At 38.1% G+C, this 18,550-nt stretch overlaps 1 protein-coding gene across 1 annotated transcript; it reads left to right on the top strand.

The window, feature by feature from the left end:
• The first annotated feature begins 1,239 nt into the window (after positions 1-1,239).
• LOC107788317 (nuclear pore complex protein NUP155) lies at positions 1,240-18,371 on the top strand. The gene is made up of 13 exons (XM_075242962.1): positions 1,240-1,638; positions 2,833-3,002; positions 7,666-7,792; positions 8,656-8,918; positions 9,189-10,827; positions 10,905-11,117; positions 11,289-11,536; positions 11,637-12,048; positions 12,437-12,642; positions 15,509-15,866; positions 16,667-16,885; positions 17,010-17,338; positions 17,955-18,371. The coding sequence occupies exons 1-13, from the start codon at positions 1,480-1,482 to the stop codon at positions 18,070-18,072; spliced, it is 4,461 nt and encodes a 1,486-aa protein (XP_075099063.1). The 5' UTR covers positions 1,240-1,479; the 3' UTR covers positions 18,073-18,371.
• The last annotated feature ends 179 nt before the right edge of the window (positions 18,372-18,550 follow it).

Raw genomic sequence — 18,550 nt, 5'->3', positions numbered from 1 at the left:
CAAATTGAAATACGAAAAATTGAGTATATATTCTCTCAATCATATTACCTCTTCTGGAGGTGAATTGTAATATATTTACATCAAGAGCACATTCATATTTACAACTTTATTAATATTATCACATTCACTTCAGAGAATGGATTAATATTTATCAAAAATTCTCATCCTTCAGGAAATCGAATATAATTATCTGAACGCGCATTAATCACATCAATTGTGATGCTTCAACCTCTTTTAAAATATTTACTACTTCAGGAGCAAATCGATGTGTGCATGTAATATAGAGAATATTTCTATAGCTTATCTTTAATTATAACCATAGAAAGCCTAAATTATCACTTCTGGTGGTCATAGGCATATACCACTTCTGGTGATTAACAAAATTTAGTTACAATGAGATATACGAAACATAACCACTTTTGGTGGTTGTATATTTCTTGCAAACTCTGCTGGAGTTTAAGTGGATCTAACAATGTTATCCACTGTGTAATCCTTTATTAAGATAATTAGGATAAAAACAAATATCAAAATAGGTACTATATACGTAACATATAACCAAGCAAGCGATGATAATAATATTAAAATATAAGCAAAAGGCTCAAATTAAATTATGCAAATTTGGCCATACCAGATGTAAGTGATATATATCACTACTGCGAAGAAGAAAAACTCACCACCTCAAGGATATAATCTGCCTTATGATGCTCGTTATGAACAAGATCTAACCACGGACATAAGAGTGTCGCCTTACATCGGAGACGAACATGATATAGAAATTAAATTCGAAGTAAGTGCTCAAAATAGTAGAGTCTCGTGCTGATAACGTGTTATAAAATAAATACTATAAAGTAGATAAACTGAAGACAAGTATAGAGAGAAACTGATATATTATTCAACTTCAAATTCATGTACATAATGAACTGAAAATTCCTCTATTTATAGAAGAAAGGAAGCAGCTGCGAGGCTTTTCAGGAAGCAGCTGCAAGGCTTTTCTTTAGCTGCTTGTAAGCTGTCTGCATGAGCTTCTTGCAACCTACCTGTTTAATAAGAATCTGCTGCAAATCATTTCATTGAGCTGCTTGCAACCTGCATGCATCAGCTGCTTGTAGATAAATTTCAAAAGAGTACTAAATGGATAATCTATAGCGGAGTAATAAATGAACATCCACAATATAATTAGTTTCATAACAAATAATATCTACTTGCCATTATTAACATTAACTGTTTAAAAAATTTGGGAACGAGATTGGGCTCTTAAAATTCTCACACTACAACAGCTTAATTTGCCCGCCACCGTTAAATAAACCTCAAACCACTAAAACCCTACCCCCCTTTTCACTCTCCTTGTTCAAATTTCTAGTTGCTTTCACCGCACCACCTCCCGGCTGTAGAATTTGCCATCTAGGGTTTGGATTTGTAGTGCAGCTGAGCTCAGTTGAAGCCCTAGGAATTCTTGCTCTAGCGGGTTTTCAGAAGAAGATGTCTTGGGACAACGAGATTGTGATGCGTGATGTTACTAATGCGGGACTTGTAGTTAGTGACCGCATTGGCCGTGACGTTGCTTCTCAAGTCGATCTCGAAGACGCCTTGGAAGCTTCTAGATATGCCAGTCATCCATATACTGCTCAACCCCGTGAGGTGATTTCCATAATTTTTTTAGTTATAATCTCTCACTCTTTTTCACTTTAGTTTTTACTATTAAAGTTATATTACCGTAAACTTGTTGAAATTACATTTTTAATGATGTTTGAGTTGTTGGGATTAATATTGCCTTTATTCTATATTGATGTTGGATTACAATGTGATGTTAGGAGTGCTGAATTCATTAATGCTAGTTAATTTCTTATTTATGTATTTTTGTAACTTGTATGCTTCACTTTGGAGAAGAAGCCAGTACTTCGTAAATTGTTTGCTTCTTGCTTAATGGCTAGGAGTATGTTATTTTGTGGTTTCAACTATTGAAAACATTAGGACGAATCACCTAATCCACCCAATTGTTACCCCAAGTTTAACACTGAATTGGGACTGATTAATTTTTTCCTGTGTATACCAGTAGAAGTGCAAGTTTTTTGTGAGAAATTGCTGTAATTAGGCATAGTTTGTGTAAATATATGTACATTTATATTACTAATCACAGCATGGAATATTTTTCTAATGAGTTTTCATATTATAGTGTTGCCTCTTAGCGTTTAATATTTTCTAAAGAATGTATTTTTTATTCTCACGAATCAGAGGAAAGACTCTCTGAAGAAAACTAAAATCAATTACAATAACCTTTACAGGTGGCAACTCTCCTCAATCACGCTCTATGGAGTAAAAGTGGTTGAAGAAGCTGTTTGAAGTCGAAAAAGTAGATTATCCTTCAAAGCATGTATATTTTACAGAGGCTTATCAAAAAAGAAAATAAAAGAAAAGCATATATATTTTACCAAGGTGGGGGGATATATTCTCAAGGCTTTATAAGAAAACAGTAAAGATAATTATGAAGCAAGAGTGTCAATGGAGTAATTTGTAGTTTCAACAGTGCATCTTTCAAATATCATATTTTTTAAGGAAGGCATTAATCTAATTTCAGAAAACTCACAAAAGAAGTGATTATAGCATGTGAAAGATTTTCAATTATTTAACGTCATAATCATCCTCATCAGCGGCAATACTGATCTTGTTTCCTATGTTACTATTTCCATTTAGCAGCTTTAAATTGTATTCATAGACGTTAACATTTGCAATCCTGTTATGATCCCATATTGCAATTCTTACCCGCATTAAAGATCTTTTATTCAATCTTGTTTGGAAAGGCACTGAATCTGTTCGTTCATGTTACTGCTGTAGTGGCCTCCTTTGGTGGAAGTCGTGGATTCTTGGGAGTTGCCTTCTGTATTGATTGAGAGATATAATGCCTCCAGTGGGGAAGGAACTGCATTATGTGGAATATTCCCTGAAATACACAGAGCTTGGGCATCAGTGGACAACACATTGTTTCTTTGGCGGTTCGATAAGTGGTGAGAATAATCAAAATTACTTAATTGTTTGACAAATCATTAAAATTTCATTAATATCATACCAGCTTGGGACTTTCTTTGTCCCATCAGCAATAGTCCTGGTGTGTCTTAACTTTTATTCATTAATTATCACACCAAGTCCGTGCAGAGGTTTTCTATGTACAAAGCTTGTAACTCAACCACAATCAGCCTAGTTTTTAAGTGGAGAAGGGTAGAGGGGGAGGGGCATTATCCCCGAGCCTCTAAGGTTGCGGTTGGTCCTAAGGGTTGGCCCCGAACAAATTTCTAAAAAAGTAAAAGTAACTCAACCACAATAATCTAACAAAAATTTGTTTGCGTTTTCCGAGTTGTTAAATCCATTTTTCTTAGTTGGTCAAATGTACATTAAACAATTTTCAGTTCCGTTGTTTGTGAGTTTTCACCTTGCCTTTCAAATTCAATTGTCTGGTATTGATCTTTGAGCATTGATCGATCTTCTTTTACCTGAAAAATATATATTCGTTGGAAATATACTGGGTATGTTGTTGTTGTTGTTTGCTAGCCTCCAAGCCCCAAATTAATTGTTATCCACTCCTTAAACCATTTCGATGATGTTATCTTTCAAATCCAAAAAATCATGGGCCTTTAAGTCATATCCACAGTCAAGGTTCTGTTTGTATCGCCTGAGGTTTTTTAGATATGTTCAGGAAGTTTACTTATGTATGTAATGAGCTATGCATTGAGAATTTTAGGATGGGATTATTTGTGGTACAACAACAACAACAAACCCAGTGTAATTCCACAAGTGGGGTCTGGGGAGGGTAGTGTGTGCTATTATTTATGGTAATAAAGGCTTATTAATGTCCTTTTTCTTGGGCTGTACTTCCAAACAGCATTTTCTCTATGCTGTTTTTACATTAATACAATCCTTACTTTACCTATCCAAAAAAAAAAACAACCCATTAGAATCCCACTTGTGTGGTCTGGGGAGGGTAGTGTGTACGCAGACCTATCCCGGAGGGGTAGAGAGGCTGTTTCCGGGAGACCCTCGGCTCAACAGACGAGACAATATGTAACGACCCGACCGTCACGACCCAAAATCCAACTAGTCGTGATGGCACCTAACCCAACCCGTTAGGTAAGCCAACTATTCACTATCCAATTCCAATGAAATTTAACAAGACAATTATTAAAGAAAATATATGAAACCATTATATTTCCCCAAGAACTGGTAGTACAAATCACTAGCTTCTAAGAATAGAGTATACAAAGCTGGTATGAAATAATACATCATTTGTTTGAAAAGTACATAAACAGAGTTTTCATGAATCTAAGGCTATCATGAACAAGAGGCAGCAACAACCGGAACACAGGTGCATCTTCAAATCCGGCAACCATCGAACACAGCAACAACGATAGCCAATATCTGCACGCAATGTGCAGAAGTGTAGTATCATTACAACCGACCCCATGTACTGAGTAAGTAACAAACCTAGCCTTAGGTTGAAAGTAGTGACGAGCTTCTACCAAGGCCAGAGTCCAACTTCCATAACCAACAATGGTTCATAACAATATAAAACAAGTAATACCAGTAGTAACTCAAAGAATAAATGCTCAGCTAAATGGTGACTTCTGAAAATGGTTCTGCCTTTCAAGTACATCAGTGAAAAACCCAAATCGTTTACCGAAGTTACCAAAAATATGAATAAGTTTGAAAACAATAATTTTTCCAAAATCCTTTCAATAATAAATAAAATGTCTCATTTTCTTTCCAGATAACCAGTGTAAAACAAATGCATCACTATGTCCATATGTCAACATGTGTGAGAAATCATGAATAGTGTGATACCGTACAGCATGAGGAAAACACATCTCTATGCATATGTGTCATGTGCATGTCAATGCAATGTATCTCAGAGATTGTACTCATGTACTCACACTCTCAGAGTACTCAATCTCACTGTCTCGCATTGTCTCTCACTATGCTCAGCACACTCAATCACTTAGCGCTATACAATACCTGCTGCGGCGTGCAGCCCGATCCCTGATTATAGTCTACTGTGCTCACTGGGGGTGTGTACAGCCCAAGCGCTATAAGCACGGACAACTCACGTGCTATAATATCATATCTGGATCCGCATGGACAACTCACGTGCTGCACGGACAACTCACGTGCTATAATAATATCTGGATCCGCACGGCCAACTCACGTGCTGCACAGCCAACTCACGTGCAATAGTATAATACTCGCGTGCTACACGGCCAACTCACGTGCAATAGTATAATATATATAAAGCCAACATGGCCTGCTGCGGCATGCAGCCCGATCCCCAAAAAAATATCTTCGCAATCAGGCCCTCGACCTCCCTCAGTCATCAATCTCTCCAGTCTCTCTCTCATGGGCTCACAATGTCATGAGAATAGCCCAAAATGATGATATGATGTATTAATAAATAACAACAGAGACTGAGATATGATATGCAATGAAATGAATATGACTGAGTATGAATTTTCAATTAAAATAAATAATTCACAACAATATGACCTCTGCGGGTCCCAATAATGCTGGCACATAGCCTCAACATAATTTTTAATATGCTTTTCAGCTCAATTTCTTTAACTCATAAAACCGCATGGAAAATGCCAAGATCATTTAACTACAAAATTCCACAGAAACAAATATGTCACAATTTCTATAGTGCACGCCCACACGCCCGTCACCTAGCATGTGCGTCACCTCCCAACAATTTCACGAAATACATATATTCATGGTTCATACCCTCAACTCCAAGATTATAAGAGTTACTTACCTCAAGCCGTGAAATTCTTATTTTGCAATGTCCTTTCCTCGTGAATTGGTCTCCAAACGCCTCGAATCTAGTCATAAATAATTCGTTTCAGTCAATAAAATTCATTGGAATTAATTCTATAAGAAAATAATAATTTTTCATAAAAATTCGAAAATTAGCTCAAAAATCGCCCGTGGGACCCACGTTTCGGAACTCGACAAAAGTTACAAAATCCGGAAGCCCATTCAACCACGAGTCTAACCATACCAATTTTACCAAAATCCGACCCCAACTCGACCCTCAAATCTTCAATTTAAACCAAGAGGGTTTTCAAACTTTTCCAACTCAATTCACCAATTAAATGATAAAAACAACCATGGATTCGGGTAATTTAACCAATATTGAGTTAAGAACACTTACCCCGTTGTTTTCCTTGAAAAACTCACGAAAATCGTCTCTTCCCGAGCTCCAATCCGTCAAAAACTAAAAATGGGACGAAATCCCATTTTTAGAACTTAAACACTCTGTCCAGACCCCTCTTCTTCGCGAACGCGACAGGTCCCTCGCGTTCGTGAAGCACAAAATGTGCTGCCCAACATTTGCTCTTCGCGAACGCGAGACACTGCTCGCGAACGTGATGCACAACCCAACTCCCCTTCGCGAACGCGAGACCCCCTCGCGAACGCGAAGAGTAAATCCTGCCTGCCTGAAATTTCTCTTCGCGAACGCGAGGGCCCACTCACGAACGCGAAAAATGCAGCAACAAATATCAGCAATCTCACCATGGCCACAAATGATCCGTTAACCATCCAAAACTCACTCGAGCCCCTCGGGACCTCAACCAAATATACCAACAAGTCTAAAACATCATACGAACTTAGTCGAGCCCTCAAATCACCTCAAACAACGCTAAAACCATGAATTGCACCTCAATTCAAGCCTAATGAACTTTGAAACTTCCAATTTCTACAAACGCCGCCGGAACCTATCAAATCACGTCCGATTGACTTCAAATTTTGCACACAAGTCATAAACGACATAACAAAGCAATGAAAATTTTCAGAACTGGATTCCGACCTCGATATCAAAAAGTCAAACCCCGGTTAAACTTCCCAAAAATTCAACTTTCGGCATTTCAAGCCTAATTCCACTATGGACCTCCAAATAATTTTCCGGACACGCTCCTAAGTCCAAAATCACCATACGGAGCTATTGGAATCATCATAATTAAATTCCGAGGTCGTTTACACATAAGTCGACATTCGATCACTATTTTAACTTAACCTTTAAACCTTGGAACTAAGTATTCCAATTCATTCCAAAACCTTACTGGACCCGAGCCAATTGTCCCGGCAAGTCACACAACAACTGTAAAGCCCAATTTGAGCATTAAATGCGGAAACGGGGTTGTAATACTCAAAACAACCGGTCGGGTCGTTACACAATAATATCAGAAAAGAACAAAAGAATAAATCGGTAACAACAAAAGAAACCAGAAAAATAATATCAGCATCGTAAGAGACAACAAATAAGTGTGAAGACACCATAAACCGCTAGCAGTCCTAGACAAAACTCTATCAGACACAATCCTTACTTTACCTATCCAACAAAAAAAGCTTTATTCTCTTTTGGTTTTTAGTCTACGGCCTCTGTCCCAATGATACCTTTTTAGTTTTAGAATCAATTTAGGTTTACTTCTCATTTTACCCTTAATGAGATGATTTATAGCCACACAAATATTTATGTCTTGTTTTAGACGAGTTTTAAAAGCCTTTCTTTTTTCTTTCTTAAAACTCCGGGCCCAATCAAAGTGCATCACATAAATTGGGACGGAGGTAGTATTATATTTTGTTTTGCGTATTTTGTTTTTGCTAATGGTATCATGTTTTGTTTAGGGATGGCCACTGTCCTGAATATAATGGAGATGAACAAGCTATATGTGCTGTTGCCCTAGCCAAAGTCAAGCCTGGAATTTTTGTGGAGGCCATCCAGTATCTTCTGATCTTGGCAACACCTGTTGAGGTACTATATCTTCATGAATTTTAAACTTTATTTATCCAAGCTTTGTGATATGCATTTCCATCCATTTGATCGTGATTCTATGTCTATCTTAGCAATCTTGAACATGTGGGTATCTTTGATAGACATTCTGATGTTTTACTTTATGTAATTCTATTATTCTATAGGTGTAACTTTCATCATTAATTTTTTTCTTTAGAGCTAAAAGGGATTTATTTTGACCGAGGATCATGATTAGAAAGATTGAGGACTAACTTTAAATAATTCAGCTCTTGAGCTTGCAAAAGTTGGGCTTTTACAACATCAGCTTAGCAATTTAAAGATGTAGAAATATTTAATTTTGTTTTTTGTTTGTTGTTTTGTCCTCAATCATATCTGTGTGCTTAGCCGTACACCATATTGCCTATAGATATGGAGATATTGGATCTCATACATGGAGAAGTGCAGATATCATTTGAGTTATCACTTATCAGTATCATGGTAGAGAATGACTTTGTACATCTAAAGAATAGCCTCCAGTTTTAAGTTAATTTTTGGTGCATTCATAAGATCGTTATTGGTAATATAGGAGATTTCATGTTTTTTTTTGGGGTAAAGAACCATATTTTTGTGTTGGTTCCCTGCTTTTTTATATACTAATTGTATAAGGGAGTTTCCCCACATCAATAATATTATTACTTTATCAAAAGAGTAAGTATCAGAACTCTAATGGACTAGTGATGTCGGCATTAGTTTGCTTAAATTGCCGCTGAACTTTAGACTTCTGTTTCAACTTTCAAGTCCATGTTACCTCCTCTTATCTTTTAACATCATCAACTTGTTCTACCTTTGGTCCTCCCATTTACCTCTAGCTCTGTTGCACTTAGTTGATCCTTGTAGGTGTATGTCATTCTGGGAGCAGCGACGGAACTGATCCATATGCTGAGGTGTCACTTCAGCAATTACCAGATTATACAATTCCATCTGATGGAGTGACCATGACATGTATCAGTTGCACAGACAGAGGTCACATTTTCCTTGCTGGCCGTGATGGCCACATTTATGAATTGCAATACTCAACTGGTTCGGGGTGGCAGAAACGATGCCGCAAGGTCTGTCTAACTGCAGGTGTCGGAAGTATTATATCAAGGTATTCACTTTTCTCTTAATTTGTTCTTTTAATGGGGGTGGGAGTGGAGGTTTTTCAGTAATCTACACGAAACTCTAATTTACCTCCGTTTCTTTGCTTTTGCAATTTGCATAGTCATCAAGGGCTTTCCAGAATCGTATAAGCATCTAAGTTCTCAACTTTGCCTACTTAGCCTTTTTCCTTCTCTTTGCATGCCTTTTTAGGACCTTAAAGTGAAAAGCCTGAGTGTGGAGTGAGGTGTAAGGATAATAGCTGTTTTATTTCCTGCAGGTGGGTGGTGCCAAATGTTTTCAAGTTTGGAGCCATTGACCCCATTGTTGAAATGGTCATTGACAATGAGAGACACATCTTATATGCACGTACCGAAGAGATGAAAATTCAAGTGTTTTCTCTTGGAGCAAATGGGGATGGACCCCTTAGAAAGGTAGCAGAAGAGAGAAATTTGATAAATCAGAGGGATACTTACGGTGGTAGGCAACCAGCAGGTTCAAGGGCTCCTAGATCAGCCAAAACAACTATTGTTTCCATCTCACCGTTGTCTTCCTTAGAATCAAAGTGGCTACACCTTGTTGCTGTTCTATCAGATGGCAGAAGGATGTATCTTTCCACCTCTTCTTCTGGTGGAAGCAATAGTTCTGCTGGAAGTTTCGGTGGTCTTAACCATCAGAAGCCAAGCTGCTTAAAAGTTGTAACGACTAGGCCGGCTCCTCCTCTAGGGGCAGGTAGTGGGCTTCCATTTGGAGCTGTATCTCTTGCTAGTAGATCACAGAGTGAAGATCTGTCATTGAAGATAGAATCAGCTTATTACTCTGCTGGGACTCTTTTCCTTTCTGATTCATCTCCATCAACTGTTTCTTCTCTTCTTATTGTAAATCGTGATTCAGGCTCTCAATCTTCTTCTAGTAGTTTGGGAGCAGTTGCAAGGAGTTCCCGCCCACTTCGTGAATTGGTGTCATCCCTGCCAATTGAAGGGAGGATGCTTTTCGTGGCAGATGTCCTACCTCTACCAGATACAGCAGCGGCGGTGCAGTCACTTTATTTACAGCTGGAATTCTGTGGCTATGATAACTCAGGTGAATCCTGTGAAAAAACCTCAGGTAAACTTTGGGCTAGAGGCGATCTTTCAACCCAACATATATTACCAAGAAGGAGAATTGTCATATTCAGCACAATGGGCATGATGGAAGTAGTTTTTAACAGACCAGTCGATATACTCAGGAGGCTATTGGAATCTAATTCGCCTAGGTCATTATTAGAGGATTTCTTTAGTCGTTTTGGACCTGGAGAGTCTGCTGCCATGTGTTTACTGCTTGCCGCAAGGATAATCTATACTGAGACTTTAATAAGTAACGTTGCAGCTGAGAGGGCAGCTGAAGCATATGAGGATCCAAGACTTGTTGGAGTACCGCAGTTAGAAGGTAGCGGTGCATTTCCAAATACTAGAGCTCCGGCTGGAGGATTTAGCATGGGCCAGGTTGTTCAGGAAGCTGAGCCTGTTTTCTCCGGTGCTCATGAAGGTCTTTGCTTATGCACATCAAGGTTACTTCTACCTTTGTGGGAGCTTCCCGTTTTTATCACAAAAGGAAGCACAGGTTCCTCAGTCGCATCTGACAATGTAATAATTGTCTGCCGACTTCCTGGTGAGGCAATGCAAATCCTTGAAGACAAGATACGTTCTTTAGAGAAGCTCATTAAATCTAGGAGGAATCAGAGAAGGGGACTTTATGGTTGTGTTGCTGGCCTAGGTGACCTGACTGGATCAATTTTGATTGGAACTGGCTCGGATTTTGGGGCTGGTGACAGAAGTATGGTAAGAAATCTATTTGGATCTTCTGCTTCCAATGAAGGTGGAGCATCAAACAAAAGGCAACGGCTTCCTTATAATTCTGCTGAACTTGCTGCCATGGAGGTAAATCTTTTAAAGAATTGGTTCTCCTTTATCCCCAGGCATAACTCACTTGCAAAACGAATCGAATTGTTTTACAGGTTAGAGCAATGGAGTGTATCAGGCAGTTGCTCCTTCGATGTGGCGAAGCCCTATTTTTGCTGCAACTTCTTGCACAACATCACTTGACACGCTTGATTCAGAATTTTGATGCCAATATCAAGCAGGCCTTAGTCCAGTTGACATTCCATCAACTAGTTTGTTCAGAAGAGGGAGACAGACTCGCTACGAGACTTGTATCTGCTCTCATGGAGGTACTTTAACATGCACTACAAAATTCTTCATTTTCAGATGCGGGTGATTTCCAGTTTGGCATTAGATAGTTGCTTGCTTGCAAAGGGAAAAATTGTTAGATTTCCATTTTAGTATGTTATTGCTTGCACTTAAGACATGTTTCTTCAAGTATTATTTATCTGCTTCTCCAGCATTACACTGGTCCAGATGGCAGGGGAACTGTTGACGACATAAGTGGTAGACTACGAGAGGGTTGTTCAAGCTATTACAAGGAATCTGATTACAAGTTCTACTTAGCAGTTGAATCTCTTGAAAGAGCTGCTGCTACATTAGACGCGGAGGAGAGAGAAAACCTCGCTAGAGAGGCATTCAATTACCTAAGCAAAGTTCCAGAGTCTGCAGATCTGCGGACTGTATGTAAACGTTTTGAAGACCTGAGGTCAGTTCATTTAGATCCATCTTTCACCTTTATCTAGAATCAGTTTTGTTCATTACCTAGATTAGTGGCGTCTTGTGCGTAGCATGCTATGATATTGCAGATTTTATGAAGCCGTGGTCCTATTACCTCTGCAAAAGGCACAAGCTCTTGACCCTGCTGGTGATGCTTTTAATGAGCAAATAGATGATGGAAATCGAGATCATGCACTTGCTCAACGTGAGCAGTGCTATGAGATTATTGCCAGTGCTTTGCATTCTCTAAAAGGTGAAGCTTCAAAGAGGGAATTTGGATCTCCTATCAGACCTGTCGCTCAATCTACTCTTGATCAAGCTTCTCGGAAAAAGTATATATGCCAGATTGTCCAACTTGGTGTGCAATCTTCGGACAGAGTTTTTCATCACTATCTGTATCGAACCTTAATCGATTTGGGCCTGGAAGATGAACTACTGGAATATGGTGGCTCCGATTTGGTGCCTTTTCTGCAAAATTCTGGTCGTGAACCTACAAATGAGGTTTGTTTATGAAGATTTCAAGAAGGCGGATTGTATTTTCTGTATATCTTTACATACATTGAGCAAGAGTACTTATACAAAAGGTCCTATGACTAATTTAGGGAAGGAAGTCAATTACAGCAATTACAACAAATCAATTAGAATAAAATCTCCTAAATCAAATCTTCTACAATTAAGTCTCCTACAATCAAAGCTAGCAGCAGTTTATTGTAGTTTGCTATTTCTATAATGCATATTCTTCTCATGTGTGATCCTCAATATTGATGCTTATCGAGTTCTTCAACACATTACTATCAACCAACTTACATTAACTTTTTGCCATTTTTATGCGACCAATTTCTTGAGATCGGTTCTTTCAGTTTCTTCATTTCTTCACTTTGTTTTGCAGGTTCGTGCTGCTTCTGCTGTGGCATCTCCAATGTCACCTTTGGCTCATGCTAGAGTACCTGTGGCATCCAACCAAGCAAAATATTTCGAGCTTTTGGCTCGTTTTTATGTTTTGAAGCGGCAGCATGTTCTTGCAGCCCATGTTTTGGTGAGACTGGCAGAAAGGCGCTCCACTGATGCAGGGGATGCTCCTACTTTAGAGCAAAGGTTCTTATTTCAACTGACCTAATAAATATTTATGTCATTTTTCTAGGATTGAGCTTAAGTGGTGTGAGTTAATTGTGCGAAGGCACAAAGGAAAGAAGCTTATTCTTAAAGTCACACTGTTATGCTGCTTCAACCCTCCCAGAATGATAGGTGTGCAGCCTACACTACGTATCTAGATGTGTGAAAAATTGAAATAGAAGGCTAATGTTATCTGTTCATAATCTTGCTTGAATGTTTCATTTATGCCTTCACATAATTCTGCAATTTCCTGTATACAACGACTACACCTCAGTCCCAATCAAGTTAGGGTCGGCTATATGAATCCTCACTTACCATTTAGGTTCAACTCATGTCAACATCATATACCAAATAAAATAGAAGTGAAAAGTGTGTAAAAGTGTGTGTGTGTGTGTGTGTGTGTGTGTGTGTGTGTGTGTGTGTGTGTATTGGTTTTGCGAACCAACTACATGGTTGTAGTAGGTTAGCATTGTATACATCTTTTGTTTTACTTAAATACCCTAACAGTTAATTGGCATTCATTACTAGGAGATTTTTTTTCCTTCTTTCCAACAAAAATTAAAACCCATCACAATTTTGCCCCCTATCCCCCACTTTACAGCTTTCCAGCTTCTCTCTCTTCAGAATCTCTCCTTCGCCATCCTCTCCACCAACACCATAGACACTCAAGAAATAGAAATTGATAAGCTCTCTCCCTTTCTTTCTTTCTCCTTCTATCATCATGCAATGTGCCCACAAGAATTCAACAATCTGTGTTTAGTTGGGCGCTTGGGCCTTCAGAAGAAGGAAGAGAAGATGTAGGGCATGGAATGTTGCTCCTCTAGTACTCATGTGGGTTGTTTGGAGTGAGAGGAATAGGAGAGCTTTTGATGGAGCGGAGAAAGATCTTGTACACTTGAGGAGTAACCTCTTTTCCCTTATTTATTTTTGGTGCACCCATGAGGTTCCTATTTGTATAGAAGATGGGGTGTCATTCGTAGAAAGCCATGTCCTCTTGTAAGGTTTTCTACTTTTTGGTATACTACTTGTATACGGGCATGTTCTTGCCATTTTTTAATGAATTTATTACCCTATCAAAAAACGAATTTAACAATCTGTGCAAGTGAAGCAATACTTCTTCACAAATTGTCACCCATCTTAATAAGAGAACCCAAAATACAATCTTTCATCTTCCCATCCCCATTCTCTGATCTGTGATACCAGAATGCCATATGCAATTTTAGATCTGATAAAATCATAAAAATGACGGGTTAGTGCCATCCGAATCTGATTTTATATTAATCTGATTGCTGAAGCTTCTTCTGAGAGAACCGAAAGGGAATGACATTAATGGGGGAGAAAGTAAAGACTATTTGTCCTTATGATATTCTAATTTCTGTTTTGTCTTTAGGTTGCAGCCATTTATATGTTTCTCCTTGTGGTCTCAGCATTGACGTGAGAAGAAAAGAAAAGAGGGAAGAATAAGAATTAGGCAGGCTTTGTTTTTGGACAAAAGGATAATAAAGTCCCTCCTACTAATATGTTGTGAGGGGTGCTTCTAGGGGCATAAAAGAGAAAACAAAGGATGTATACAATGCTAACCTACTACAACCATGTAGTAGGTTAGCAAAACCCGTGTATATATAATAGAAATAATATTAGAAGTTTTCTAACAAGTCTTAAAACCTATTCCCAACTAGTAGATATTCACCTATATGATAAAGAAATTTGTACGCGAGACATACCTTTAAACTAGAGTTGATTAATTTGTTATGCAAACCATGTAGAGTATTTCTTTTCTTTCCTCAAATTAACAAAAACAGTAGTTTGATCTAACACACAAACTACTAGTTCTTATATGTGAAGACAGTTCTCAATCTTATTTTCCATCTGTCCCGAATTATTCGTCACTATTTGATTGCATAAGGAGTTTGAGATGTTAAGTTGGTGTTCCAGGAGAACTTTTGTTATACTGCACCCTTATATCCTCTGCTGTAAGTTCAAGGGGTTCCAATTCTGCAATCTAAATTCTCAATATAGTATTCAGCTTAATTCCTAACATTTAATGAGGGTCGTAAAAATGTCTTGTTTTTTTTTTCCGCAATGGAAATTTCCTGTTGTTTCAAATCCTAAATTTTGGAGCAAAGATGAAACAGATGCTCATTAAATTAATAGCCATCTTATAAATTCAGGTGCTGTTAGCGCTTTGTGATGCAGTATTTTAAAATTTATTTTGGGGCAGGAGCACTACTGATTCTTTCAAACATTGAAGCAAGCCTGTTACCTATTCTCATTGGTCTGGCTCAGAAAGCCATACTTGCTGTTTCTCTGTGGACAGAGGGTTTCTTAGTTTGTCATTGTTTAACTGTTTATGCTATTCAGAACGAACCTCATTTTGTTTTTGTCTTGTTCCATTTTATATCACTGTATTAGATTGTGCACTAAAATTTTTGCATACTATGTTAACTGTAGTGGAAGAAAATATAGAGATAGTGGTTCTAAAGTTAGTTTGATCAATAAAACCTAACAGTAAAGTTTAAATATAAAGTCTAAATATGGTTAGTAAAATGGAATTAAATTCTTGAAACTTGTGAAAGCTGTTCTGAGATTAACTGAAATGGAGCGACATGGTTAACAAGAATTCATATAGCCGACTCCAACGCGCTTGGAATTGAGGCAGTTGTTCTTGTGAAAGGCTAAAAGCTGTATAAAATCATATTGTTAGTGGAATGTTATTAAACACTTTTGGGATGTAACGGAAATGGAAAGTATGCTATGCATATTTTGGATGGAGAAAATACTTTTTTGCATTAGTTCATAGAAATTTGTTGTCGGACCAGAGTTTGCTGTCTAATTTGGGTAATGACAGGCGGCAATACTTGAGTAATGCTGTTTTGCAAGCAAAGAGTGCCAGTGACACGGATGGTATGAGTGGTTCTGCCCGGGGTACTCTTGATAATGGGTTGCTGGATTTGCTCGAAGGAAAGCTTTCTGTTCTTCAGTTTCAAATAAAGATTAAAGATGAACTAGAGGCTATGGCTTCCAGGTTAGAGGCATCTACAGGCACATCTGAATCTGGCTCCAATGAAACATCACCCAATATGAGTAACTCTGTTGATCCCAACTTTGTGCGCATTCTCCGAGAAAAGGCCAAGGAGTTATCAATGGAGTTGAAGAGCATTACCCAGCTGTATAATGACTATGCTGTTCCCTTTGAACTATGGGAGGTATGAAACAATCGACACCCATTTGTAAACATGCTCTACTTTATGAATGATCTTTTCTGTTTTCTTAAAGAATTCATACTATATGCTGTACCCTTTTTTTGTCATAAATGTTCTGGTAGACAAGACAACTCTAGATCTTGAAGATGACTATTCTGCATGGGTGTATTTCAGAAAGTGATTTTATATAGGAATTGCATAACAAGTTAGACTACAGAGGCGATTTCTGGATTTTTTAGAACTAATAAGAGCAATAGAATACCGAGTTCTGCTATTTGTAACCTTTTTAATACAAAATTTCCTGTTTGGAAGAGTCGAAGAGCCATATATGCATCTATATGAGCTTCTGTGCAGCAATGTGAAAGGACAACTCAAAGGTCATATCCAAAAGTCACAGTTTGTAAATTGTAAAGTTTCAGCTTGTGTGAATGCTACCAGAATTCTTCAGCCATTTCCAACTATCCCCTCCTCTTCCTTCACTCTTTCTTCGTTGGATTTAAAGAAGGAAAATCTTCATGTCAAGGATTTGGCAACTCATTCTTAATTTTACATGCTATCCTTCACACATCATTGGCAATCTAGGACATATTGTTTAATGTGCAAAGTTTCTCTTTAATTAATTTGAATGTAGTCAAGTAGCCTAAAAAAGTCAAAGAGAAAGGTTAAGCCATCAACTTAACAAAATGTACTTTTGGATCACTTTCATCTGCTTGAACATAAAAAGATTGTTCAGTTTCATCAACATTGTTAAATCTCCAAGTTCAGGCAACTGAACCAAGATTTTTCTTGTTTCTGGCTTACAGATATGTCTGGAGATGTTGTACTTTGCTAGCTACTCTGGTGATGCTGATAGCAGCATAGTGCGAGAGACTTGGGCTAGGCTCATTGATCAAGCTCTTACAAGGGGTGGGATTGCTGAAGCTTGTGCTGTACTGAAGAGGGTTGGTTCCCATGTGTATCCCGGAGATGGAGCGGTTTTACCATTGGATACTCTTTGTCTTCACCTTGAGAAGGCTGCACAGGTATGGGCTTCCCCCCTTTGAGCTACTCTTGCCCATTTTCACTCTGTTAGTTCCTTTGCTTTCAATTAGTACAGCTCTACATTTTGGAATTTAATTTCTTAATTGATTCTTTAATACTGCAAAGGAGCGAGTGGTTTCTGGTGTTGAATCTATTGGAGATGAAGATATTCCAAGGGCCCTTTTAGCTGCTTGCAAGGGTGCAGTAGAGCCTGTATTAAATACCTATGACCAGCTGGTATCCAGTGGGGCAGTGTTGCCCACTCCAAATCTTAGATTGCGTCTCCTGCGTTCCGTGCTGACTTTACTTCGTGAATGGACACTTTCTGTCTTTGCACAGGGAATGGGTACAAGTGTTACTGGAGCCTCTCTGATTCTTGGTGGAACTTTATCATTAGGGCAGACAACAGTTGTTAATCAAGGTGTTCGCGATAAAATAACAAGTGCAGCAAATCGGTTAGTTTTCCGTTGTTCACTAATATATGTCATTTTACTCATTTCAGCAGTATCCAAGATAGGCTTTTCGTGTCTTTCACTATCTTCTGCATGTTATGGTTCCACCAATAAGGCTGGTTTGCTATAGCTTAGAATTTATTAAATACTTTATGGTGCACCAGTTTACCAGTGTGCCTTTTTATCTGCTTTTCTAGTTGGCCTAGGAAAGAGGAGTACTTTGATCTTTCCATTTATTTTTGCAAGGTCTATGATTTACGTGTACTTTCCATATGTGTTGTGAGGGAACTGAGAATCTCTTTTTTTTAAGTCTCTGTTAAGATAGTTTGAGCTTTTAGTGCATTTTTTCTTCCTTATCTTTTTTGTTGTTTTCTTATTGCCGAGTTGTGGGTGTGGGGAGAGGGTTTTTACTAGACAGATAATAAAGCTGGAAATGCGTGAGAAAAGAAGGTTGGTATGACCTTATTGGTTACAAAATAAGTGTACTAGGACGGGTAATAATTCTGACGAACTCAAGTAAAATCTTATATGTGTTAGGATTGGCGTACTTATCTCATTTAGTCATTATATATGTTTATTAGTGCATATCTAAATCTGTACGTGGGTTTTTCTTTTGCAGATATATGACAGAAGTGCGAAGATTGCCTCTTCCACAAAATCAAACTGAAGCTGTCTATCGAGGTTTTCGTGAACTTGAAGAATCACTGTTAAGTCCATTCCCTTTTGAACGGTTTTGATTTTTGTAATCATTATGGTTGTATAATATATCCAGCTTTCTTCCCTTTACCCCCCCCTCCCCCCCCCCCAGGTTGCGGATTAATTTAAGCAATAAAATTCCGTTTCCAATAGCATGTGACAGTACTATGAGTCACCTTTAAGCGAGCTGAAAGACAGCAATGGTGGAGTGCTGCTAAAAGCATTAAACCTAGACAGGATTGAAGCAATAGATTTGATGTTAAAACTGAAAGAAGGATATGGATATGTTAATTTTGAATTGTTGATGAATACATCTAATACATTAATCTATTTTAGTCAACATGGAAATCTGTAAATGCTGAATGATTGATCTATTGTGTAGGAGGATATTAGTCTGTACCAATTAACATGATGAGCTACTATAGTTAGAGAATATCTGAACATATATTCGTTAATTCAGTTGCATTCCACGGAAGAATGTATTTGTTGATTTGGCATTCAACGATTGCGATTAAGAAA

The sequence above is a fragment of the Nicotiana tabacum genome, chromosome 22 (genome assembly GCF_000715075.1).
Source record: "Nicotiana tabacum cultivar K326 chromosome 22, ASM71507v2, whole genome shotgun sequence".
NCBI lineage: Eukaryota > Viridiplantae > Streptophyta > Magnoliopsida > Solanales > Solanaceae > Nicotiana > Nicotiana tabacum.
This window is presented reverse-complemented; position numbering and strand designations above follow the sequence as displayed.

Bases quoted from the DNA above. Each gene is read 5' to 3' on its own strand.
- LOC107788317 (XM_075242962.1), top strand. From the start codon at position 1,480: ATGTCTTGGGACAACGAGATTGTGATGCGTGATGTTACTAATGCGGGA. The intron at 12,643-15,508 runs GTTCTTATTTCA...GGGTAATGACAG, and splicing joins GCTCCTACTTTAGAGCAAAG to GCGGCAATACTTGAGTAATG. The intron at 16,886-17,009 runs GTATGGGCTTCC...AATACTGCAAAG, and splicing joins ACCTTGAGAAGGCTGCACAG to GAGCGAGTGGTTTCTGGTGT.